The sequence below is a fragment of the Montipora foliosa genome, chromosome 4, assembly GCF_036669935.1.
Source record: "Montipora foliosa isolate CH-2021 chromosome 4, ASM3666993v2, whole genome shotgun sequence".
Lineage (NCBI taxonomy): Eukaryota > Metazoa > Cnidaria > Anthozoa > Scleractinia > Acroporidae > Montipora > Montipora foliosa.
Window position 1 is genome coordinate 35,198,540 of NC_090872.1, and position 11,357 is coordinate 35,209,896.

An 11,357-nucleotide genomic window follows, 5' to 3' on the forward strand; every position below is an offset into this window, starting at 1 on the left:
GGAGATCACTTTATATAATAACACGATTACACACGCTCCTTTTTTTTGTTTGCGGAGAGTGGGTGGCTGTATACAGGCTACATCTGCCCTCTTCATTTTGCTGGAGTGCAACAACAAATCTAGGAAGTTCAGCAAGTTAGGCAATTTTCATTCTAGCCAACGACAATCCAGCTTGCTCACTGATTGTAAGTAAATTGGAGTTTCTGCATTCGTGTGATCAATAATGTTTGGTAAGTAGAGATTTACAATAATTTCAATCCCAACTGTTGTACAAAGTTATTAACATGAGCTGTTCGACTCTGTTCGTTAAATGATGAATTTAATTAAGGATCTAAGCTTGCGTTAGCTAAGGGCTCATTTCGGTTTTCATTTTCTTTGGACGAATTTTACTCAAGGGGTCATGACCCCGTTATTCGAATTCGCTAGTCGCGCGTGCAAAGCAGAATTAGCAGATCTTTCTTTTTTGTGCCACAGTTTAATGTTCTTTATTCAAACCAGTTCATTCAGATCAAGTCCGATTACCCTTACTTAGCTGGTTATTTATTTTAATAGTCCTGTCAACCCACGGGAAATTTAACATTTTCAGGTTTTCAAATGTCAATTTCCCTACCCTTGGGTCTCCATTATAAGTCAAATTCCCACCCCTGGGGACCGCAGACCTTGCACAGTACGTTAAACGAAATGATAGGCACTTACGTACAACAAGTTTATTGCAGCACTTCTCCAGAGAGTGATAGTTCTTGTTGACAAATGGTCTCCACCAGTTTTGTGCATTTCCTGAAATGAAGAAGGCATATTCTAGATATTTAGCATGGTTCAGTTTTGGTTAGCAATTTCACATACATTCTGTACTGCTGAAAATACCTGTGGATTGTTTCACATAGTATTTACAGCAATACAAAATGTGCAATGTCAGAACAAACATGTCGTCAGCAAGAGGGGGTATTTCTAGTGTAGAACTGTTAAAAAATTAACATAGAAAGTATCAAAAGATAAGATTATTAAAGAGCTACTTGTCATTGTTTGGTGAGATTTGGCACAGGTTTCTGGATTCATTTATATTTCACGTCTGGAATAGGTGTTATTCCACTTTCATCCAATTGATGTTTGTAACTGAGGTCCAGAAATGACCAGAATTTCATTTAATTTCTCATTTGGAGTATACTAGCAATTAAATCTGTAAACACAGAGAATATCCATTCTAAAACTTGTGGCAGGGCAGCATTCAGTGAAGACATGTAAGTAGGGAGTAAATTTTGATCTAAATGGGCTTTTATACAAATATTTCTTCTCAAACCTGAAGGAAAAATACCTTCTGTTATAGAAATTTAATGATAGAGCACAGATGGGGATAAAAAAACAACATTCCCAAGTCCTCTCAACTTTCCAAGATGGTGATTGAGTCAAAATTTCCCACCTTGGGGACGGTTGTGGATGTCAAAATCCTCACCCACATGTGCTTTATGAAGTCTTATTCCTGTGGGTTGCCCCCACCCTTCCCCCCCTCCCCCAATCCTAGGGCAAACCATTGATAGGTGCATAATGTACTGTATTGTAGTACTTTTTAGTGCCTTGATCTGCGTAAATCTTTCTGTCAAATGATAACATGAAATTGACAATTGATGGATAATGAGTTTAATTCAAATAGTAATTTTATGCACTTTGACAAATGTTCTGGCTTGCATGTTTCTGGTTCTTACATATCATTACATGTAGATGAAATACAAGGGATTTAAAAAAAAATCTTGATATCCTCATCAGGCAAAGCGAAAGTACAATTTGTTTCTTTCACATGTGAGGATATTGATGTTGTCATAGTTACAGACATCAGTGAAGTTGAATTTGACTTTTATGTTACAGGAAATAACATTTTCTGGACAAGTAGTACTTTATCTTTGCATTTTCATTATAATAGTGAAAATTAATTTCAGCATTTTTGATTTTCAACATTTTTCACTACTGTAACAATCCCGGGCCTCAGTGAAGGTGACCAATTCTTTTTCATTTTGGTGCTTTTAAAATGAATAAAAACAGAGATGTGTCAGACTTGGATTTTATGTAACGTTTAAAAAACAAGCAGCAGTATTATGTCGGGGTTTAAAAACATGAGGCAATTAGCCACGTGTTTTTAGACCCGACAAAACACATGCTGCAAGTTTTTTGAACAGCTTCAAAGACATTTCACAAAAAGCATGTCCCTCTGGACTAAGAATGATGGTTCCAATTGCGAGAGGAGAATATTAGCATACGTCAAGAAAAACAAGCTATGCCTTATTAGTATTCTTTATACAATGTTTCAGGAATACTGACGAGGAGTGTTTTATCAGGATATACATGTAAAGCTCACACGTGGCGTTTTATCGGTGTTTTGATAGGCTGTTGGGCTGATGTATTATTAAGGAGTTTTTGAAATCTATAATCAGCAAAAAACAATGATATTTGTACATGTATCCCTATAAAGCAGTCTTGTAATATATCCTCTGTATAATTCAAATGACATGAGTGATGCTGTATTTTTTCTTTGCCTTTTGTTATGATTTCAGGAATAAAAGACAACTGAAGATAATTAACTTATTATTATTATTTTTACTCACCTGTGTACTATTACTGTATTTGTTCTTCTCAGCTTTTGTCTTTGCAATCTTGTCATTGTTGACATTGGCACAATGTGGCGGACCAGCAAGTGAGTTGTAGATCTTACATTCTTTATTAGTAAGAAAAAGGGTTGTACACCCAAGTATTGATGCAAGCTAGATTTAGAGATCGGGCACTTGACAGTAAGTTAGAATTGTACGACAGCCAGATCGACGAAAACATCACCTTGAAATTTAACTTTATTGCCAATGAGTCAGATTTTTAGGCGGCCGAAATCTCAGGAGCGCTTCAAATTTGAGTGTAATGTAGACCAAAGGGATGAAATGTTGACCGTAGCGATAGCCAATGAGAATGCTGCACTAGTACGCTACGTGATGTTTGCAGCCGCCAGCAAGCCTGGCTAGTTGGCACTTTAGTGACAGTTATAAGTAGTAATACGCTATTGCATGTCTTTCGCCATCATTCAATTCTGTTCCTTTCGCACAATGTGGGTGATTTATATTATCCTAAAAATAAATTGGAATGAACTCTTTCAAGTTAAAATTAGAGAATGGAAGGTTTTCATTTATGTGCTCACTTTGTTGTCATTATAACCTCAAATTTGGTGATTTCATGCCATTGCTCTTTCAACTGTAAAGAAATTGTGGCAACGTTGTGGTAGCTGTCGTCGTTTCTTAAACTCCTTAATGTAAAATTCTGAGACTGCAGAAACAAAATCAAACCCTTTACTTATGAGATAGATCCTGCGCCATGTTAAAATTTATTTAGAAAATGGTTTGGAGTTCTTTCTTCACAGTCTTCATTTTACCCTAAGTCTGCAGTTTACCTAGAGTTTTTTAACCCTTTCAGCCCCGTGGGGTTCCCCATTGACGAGTAAAATCGTCTGGCGTTAGACAGAGTAAAATCTATAAGTGGCACTATTGGGAGTTAACGGGTTAAGCTAAGTGGTTGTGTAATGGTAGTGGTTGCAGTTGTGCTATGTGAGTGATACACATATCGGATCATGTATACTGCAGGCAGTCTCGACTGATGTAGCACTTGACATATTGGTTGACAGTTGATTGATAGTCGGTCACCCTTAGGTTGACAGTTTATCAACAGTTGATTGACAGTCGGTGGATTAGTTCCTGGAAACATCTTGACCAAGTATTAGTCAACTGTCAGGGACAATAATCTGTTTTGAGCTTCAAGACGTATCATGGTCCAATTTCTAACTGTAAAATGGGATTAACTGTAGAATACTCAGCCCAGCCAGACCCAAGGATAAATGTATTGCTCCTGTTGTCGTGCCTTCGGAGATTAACAAAAACATCCACACAAAGTTCTTTGTTTTGCAGGTGGAATATTTCCTGGAAACAATTCTCGATTGAGTATCGGTCAACTGTCAGTGGTATATCAGTCAACTGTCGGCAGTATATTGGTCAACTGTCGGCCGAATATGAGTCATGTGTTAAGTCAAGTGTGTTTAATGAGGTAGATGACAGCATCAGTTATTGCTGTCTCATGCTTGGGAGGACGGGGGAAGGGGGGGGGGGGGAAGATGTGTTGTTGCTATTGTTCTGCAGTCAACGATTAACAAAAACATGCACACAACTTTGTTTTGTCGGTGGATTAGTTCCTGGAAACATCCTGATCGAGTATCAGTCAACTGTCGGTAGTACTGATTGGTCAACTGTCAGTCGAATATCAGTCATGTGTTAAGTATCGGTCAAGTGTGTTTTATTAGGTAGATGACAGCATCAGTTATTGCTATCATGCTTGGGGGAGGGGGGGGGGGGGATGTGTTGTTCCTGTAGTTGGTTTACCGCAGTCGATGATTAACAACAACAATTGCACACAACTTTGTTTTGTTGATGGATTAGTTCCTGAAAACATCTTGATCGAGTATCAGTCAACTGTCAGTAGTATATCGGTCACCTGTCGCTTGAATATCGGTCGTGTGTTGGGTATCACTGAGTCAAGTGTGTTTAATTAGGGAGATGGTGAAGTATCGGTGAAATAAAGCCATAACAGCTGACATTCAGTAAATCTTGACTGATACATCAACCGCCTAATTTCTGACGGTCGACCGACTATTGTCGGACAGTTGACCAATATGTTGACCGGTACATGTACACCCAACAAAACACGTGGTACCCAGTGCACTCTTTTAGAAAATAAGTTTTAAGAGAATTTCCGTTAAAAATTATACTGGATATTGGATTTAAAAGGCAATGCATCTTTTTTAATACACTGTAGTGTTCTTCAGGAAATAGGCCCCTTTCAGTTAATTCCCAATGTGGAGGACAAAACAATAAGATTGTTTTGCATATATTTGAAAGGTTTGTGTCTCTCAGGGGACAGAACAACCATTGTTTAATGTCCCCCAGATTGGGAATAGCCCATTTTTAGAGTTGCTGCATGCCTCAGTTTCAAAGCGAGTCCTGGTGCACAACCATTCAAATGGAAATGAGTTGTGTATTCTTGTGCAAATCAAACTCATTTCCCTTACAATAGTTGAGCACCAAGACTCACTTCGAAACCGAGACAAACAGCAACTCGGAAATGGCCCATTACTGACATGGATCTATTCATTCCTTCAAAAATTCCCAAATCATTGCATGTCTTAGTTTTGTTGTCAGATTTTGTATAATATAGTATAACTCTATGCTCATTTCAAATTCCTTAAAAGTACCTAGTACTTTGTACACTATTCTTCCATTTGGATACATTGGTAAAGTAAAATAATCGAGAATTTCTTCCCTTAGCCTGCTTGCATCGGCCGCCGTATTGTACGGGTGGAAGTCGGAAGATCTGGGACGAGGGGGGACATAACCACCCGCCTGAAAACCCATGATTTCTCACCTGGGACAAAAGTCAAAATCCCGTGTACCAGCGGACGGGGTTTCAAACTGGTCGAGCAGGTGTCAAAAGAACAATGAGGTATTATAGGATGGTAAGAGATATCACCACAGAAAATGATGGGGATGTGAAGCGAGTAAAGTAGAGCATTTTCTTCTCTAAATTCAAGAGGAAAAATGGGTATTTTGAAGTCAGAACAGGAAACTGCTGTGATAAGTCTGCTACAGGGAGAAGATGTTCTGGCAGTTTTACCTACAGGCTTTGGGAAAAGCGTGATTTTCTCCGTGTTTGCACTGTCAGCGAGAGAGCTGGACTGACTAGTTTCTGTTTTGGTCATTTGCTTGCTCAAGAGCGCTATATTGGACCAAATTGCAGAGCTCGAAGGTTTATGCTCGGCAACCGATATTACCGTTGAGAGGTTACCAAAGATTATTGAGGACACTCCTTTCGTTTTTCGTCTGCGGAACAAGCGTTGGAGGAACGTTTTCTCGCTACAGTGTAAATATTTTGAGCAAGAGCCGATACAACTTCGTGTATAAGTACTATATTTCAGCTGGCCAAACCAGCCTTCTTCAGGTACAATGAGAGTTAACGTTAGATTGCTTCTATGTAAAATACATACATAATTATACAAAGGTCATGTAGCAAATTATGTTGACGTACTACTGGAAAATGTAATAAAATATGATATTATGGTAATTCACTGAAATACTAAAAGAGTAAGGCCATCCCCTTTTTTTCTTCTTGGCCTAACGGAAAAATAACGGAAGAGACTGTAAATAATAAATTGAAATCTAATATGTTTCTTCGCGGATATTTGGACCGTTGGGATCACTAAATAGGCCTGCCTTTTGAAATTGAAAAATTAAAGCTTCCTTGGGCTTACGTATTGAGTTGGAAAATATTTTTTTGATAGGTGTTAATTGCCGATCTGATCCAATCTGCCCACAGTTGCTTACTTAAACCTGCTTAAACACTCCTCAATCGGAACGAGCAAAACCTACATCAATACATGTACACTTATCGTTTGCTGCAGTTTCTGCCGGTTTGCTTACATTTTTTACCGCTTTTTTAGGAGTAAGTAGACTATCTAGAGCAAGTTTGTTTGCAACTGCAATCTGAAGTGATTGACAGCCTTATTACGGCTCTTACTTTATTGCTCAATTATTGTGGCGTGACATGTAACAAAAAGTGGGCAGCTCCCAAGAAAGGGCCCCACTCTTTCCCGTCCGCCAGCCCTTCGTTTTGTCACCCAGCTCAGACCTATCCCACACGCTTCCAAGAGGGTGTCTGATACATTAAGCTTTTTTGCGGCGATAACAACATCTACCACCTGAGAGCAGGCCATTTTTTCCTGAAAGGGTTATTTAGTAAAATAAACCCCTTCAGTTGTCTGTATGTTGGCTGATAATGTCCGCAGTCTGAAAATGACAGAGGAGAGAAGCCTCGAGGGCAAATGTGAAATTTTTAGATCTCTCAGCCAAGGCAATTATCAACTGCCATACCAGCAAGCAAGAAAGGGGTTCATATTTTATTTTAATCCTCCCATTAATTAATTTTCATGGATGCAGAGCAAAAATCACTCGTGATAAATCAGTGTTCATCTAATGATGATTTACGTGTAAGTAAATACATTTGATCGGTCTAATTACTTTATTTCCATTGTGATTGGACCAAAACTTGACAAAATGACATGTTAAAAGAAACTCTGGCGTCGCCCCTTACTCATCAAAATCTCAAAAAGTTAGCGATTTTAGTGCTTAGGTTTATTTAACAATAATTCCATGAGCGCGCGTTGGATATGAGATGGTAAATAGCCAACGAGGTGCGTAGCGCCGAGTTGGCTATAACCAGTCTCATATCCAACAAGCGCGAATGGAATAATTGTTTTATTAAATTCCTTAAACTTCAAAAATTTGAAAGTACGAAATACGAGCGAAAAAGATGCGATAATGTGTAATACCTTGAGGTCAGACAGACGTAGGCTTATCACAAAAACATTTCTTGACTTTTCGCGTACTTCTAAATGTCGGAATTGATCCAAACTTCCCACAAAAAGAGTTTTTTTTCTTGTTTGTCTTTATTCAGAGAGACATTTCGTTTTCCGGCGAAAAAAAAATTAGCTTAGCAACGTTTAGCGCAATCATTTACCAATCAAGTTTGGTTGTAATGGAGCAATCCAGCAGTCATACTTTCACTGTTTTCCCCTTTTTTTACCTTTTGTCTTTCAACAGACTGTGATAGTCAACATGCAATGCTCTACACTGCCAGACTTTTCAACAATGAGCCCATTACGAGTCCAAACTATCCTTCACCTTATGAGTCTATTGGAGATGTTTGCCAGTGGCTAATTGAAAGTGCTGATCTTGATGACCGAAGCTACATTTTAAAAGTGGTATTTAATGACTTTGAATTGGAGAAGAAGACTTACTCCTGCTTGCATGTTGATAACCTCCAGTTTTATGATGGCCCGTCAACGTCATCTGACCATCTTGGTTCATATTGCGGCACATCTCATCCTGATGTTATTTACACGACTGGGCCATACTTGTTAGTCCGGTTTGAAGCTCTCAGGTCTTTCAGAGGCTTCAGCTTCAATGTTTCACTAGTTAAAAGAGGTACCTGTAGTTACAATGATTATTATTATTTAAATGTATGCACACTTCTACTTTGTCTAGCACTAACCAATGAGAGTTTTCTAATTAAAGTGGCCAAAGCCTTCTAGCATCTTCCACCTCTCGCTCCTATCCATAGCGTCATACACATTACAGGCAATCGCACTCTTACATTTTATTTTTTAGTTGTCAGGATATATTTTTTAATTGCTAGCGTTTTAGCAATCACCCCAAGTAGACAAGTAAGCCCTGGGTAATTCCCCAATGTCCGCAGTCAAACCCAGTAAAAACTATCCAATACCGATACTGTAATCTTTCAACTGCAAAAACTTTAAACTTTGCAAGGTTTTCATATCCTGTTCTTCAATTTCTTTTCCATTGTCTATCCATCGTTTTTTGAACCAGCCCTAATTCTTACTTCAGACCAATTTTCGTGTAAAATGAATTTCAAGTATCTAATACTATAATGAATACTGTAGGTATGTGTATTTTGCATTTTGTCAACATACGGTATTGAGCTGTGTCATCTAAACATTGTCTCAATATCTTCAATAGCCACGGTATTATTTTTATCTTCAGTCTAAAAGAACAACATGATTTCTTTGTCCCTCTACAGAGGAAGCTGCTGCAATTTGTCGTTTACCAAATTTGAACGAGAATGTAACCAATGTCGTTGGCTCCTCTGGGTCTTTTTTTAGCCCAGGTTACCCAGCCTCCTACGTGTCTGGTGCCCTCTGCATTTGGACTATTACAGTACCTGTTGGCAAAATAGTGAAGCTGTCATTTGAGGATTTCAGTATTACAATGGAGGAATCATCGTCAGATTGCAACTTCGTGGAAATACGAGATTCCTTGTTACCAAACGGACCAGTCCTCGCTCGTTCTAGTTGTGACACGGAGACAGCATATCTTCCAGTAGCAGTGTATTCCACCGGGAGATACATGTGGGTGAAGTTTCATTCTGACTATTCTTTTTATTCACGTAGAGAAGAAGACAGGGGTTTCAAAGCACGGTTCGAGGCTTTTGATCCAGTCGGTAAGTTTGGCCACATTTCCTGTGTGAATCTAGAAAATCAGTACTTCGTCAAAAAAAAAAACCTTGATAGCCAGGTAATATGCAATACCGCCGTGTAGTCTTTATTGATTGATTGATTTATTTATTAAGATTTCTCTACAAATAATCACAAATAAACAAGTCTCAATTAAGAGGAGGATCAATTTGTAGAGGGGAAACATCCAGAAGTGTCAACACGTCATACCAGGGAGGTTTTCGAGAAAGGTACATGTATAAGCTAATTTAATAGGGTTTGAAATTGCGACTCACTGGTCGCCAATGCGACCAAAAATTGAGTGCTGGCGACTAGATTTTCAGAACTGGTCGCCAAGCTGGCGGATCACGTTTTGTCTGATAACCCAGGATAAACAGTAGACAACTTCTGTATTTGAATCTTTATATGATGAAATCATTCGGAACTGGTAGCTAGAACACGACTCACCTTTCTTTTCCCACTAAATACTACAAGAAAATCGGTTTCACACACTGTTAATTTATAGCACAAAACGTCGATCACCACGTTTACTAAGCGCCATGTTGTTTCAGCGGTTTCATGGGATCGTGGGCGCACTTAAACACCATGTGCTTTTTGCCAGTCACGTGAGCCTTGCTATGGTAAAAACGGACTTTTAACGTTCTGTGCTTTGCGCCATTTCAAATAACCGTAAAGAACGCCATCACCAAACTAAAGACAAAAGCTGAAACCAACGGTGGCTTCGGAGGTCTTTCTCGTGCTGTTTTATTTTTTGCTGTTTAACAATTATGACTTTTCTTGCATGCAAAGTAACCTTTAAAATCCTAAGTAAGTAATATATCAAACAAATTGGCGACCGAAATTTATGATCTGATTACCAAATTCTTTCCATTAGTCCCCAGCTGGCACCTGAGCAAAAAAGTTAATTTCGAGCCCTGTAATTAGACTTCTCAACTCTTACAGTATGTCGTGGGGGATGACTCCTGGAATAGACCCTACCCCTACTAGATGGTTTCTTTTGGAAAAGGGAGGGAGGGGAAGGGGAAGGGGGGGGGGGGGTGAGAGTACATTTCTTCGTCTCTGGCACGTTGGCAATGCCCTGCGAACTCGGAAGGCGTTTGATAACGGACAGCCCATGTCAGCCAAAGATAGCCTAAGTACGTTTAGGTCTCCTTATGAAAAAAAAATGCATTTTTAGAAATTCCAGTCGCCTCTCTTCAATAAGAAATTTAGCATCGCATTTACAGCAAATGGTAAACGTCAGGTTGAAATTTGCGTTAATTTTGCCAAAGATCTAAGAACTTGTCTGATTTTGGCTCATTTCTTGCCTTACATCCATAGATATCAAGAAACTTCTCAAAAAAAAGAAAAAAAAAAGAAAACTTGTAAGAATTGAATTAAATAATATAAAGTATAATTGTTTGTCTCATGATGTAGTCACAAGAAAATTTTCATGACAAGTAGCAGCCCGCAATTTGCGTTTGACGTATACGCGATATTAAATGTCTGTAGTGCTTATCATATTCAGGGGGGAGGGGAGGGGGCGTAGCTGGCGTAGTGGTGAGAGCACGCCTCTCCCACCAATGTGTCCCGGGCTCGATTTCCAGACTCTGCCTCATATGCGGGATGAGTTTGTTACTTCTCCATTTTCTTTAAATTCGTTTTTGCCACACTACATCCTTTACAACAAGAGAAGCTTACAAAATAAATAAAATGGTTAAAAAAAAAAAAAGGTGGCGAGGACACTTTAACGAAACCACGGAGTTTATATGAAATTAGTACAAGGAAAGGTTACGTTTATACAAACGTTGGCCGTGTAGCACTTATATTTTAAACAGAGTTAAGTGAATAGAGTGTAATGTGAAGTGCTAGATTTCAGTCCCATATGAACCATGTGAGCGTTAGCCCTACAGATGGAAATGGGCCCACACAAGGACAGAGAAAAACTCTGACCAGGGTGGGAATTGAACCCACGACCTTCGGGTTAGATCTCCGCCGCTCTACCGACTGAGCTACAAGGTCAGACGGGAGCAGGCCGTGGGAAGTGAAGATGTTAAAGTCACGGCAATGAACATGTACAAGTACAAGGAAAGGTTACGTTTATACAAACGTTGGCCGTGTAGCACTTATATTTTAAACAGAGTTAAGTGAATAGAGTGTAATGTGAAGTGCTAGATTTCAGTCCCATATGAACCTGCTGCTCTGCTCCCAGAGGTCTTTCGCCGGGTACTCCGGTTTTCCTCCCCCCCCCCCCCCCCCCAAAAAAAAAAAAAAAAAA

The 11,357-nt window shown here is 39.2% G+C and overlaps 1 protein-coding gene across 1 annotated transcript in view; it reads left to right on the forward strand.

Moving 5' to 3' along the window:
- LOC138000691 (dorsal-ventral patterning tolloid-like protein 1) overlaps positions 1-11,357 on the forward strand; it is a 13,436-nt gene continuing 2,079 nt past the window's right edge. The window contains exons 1-4 of the mRNA XM_068847274.1: positions 1-230; positions 2,627-2,683; positions 7,671-8,054; positions 8,668-9,087. Of these exons, the coding sequence (XP_068703375.1) occupies positions 224-230; positions 2,627-2,683; positions 7,671-8,054; positions 8,668-9,087 (868 nt within the window). The 5' untranslated portion in view covers positions 1-223. The remainder of the gene's footprint in view (positions 231-2,626; positions 2,684-7,670; positions 8,055-8,667; positions 9,088-11,357) is intronic.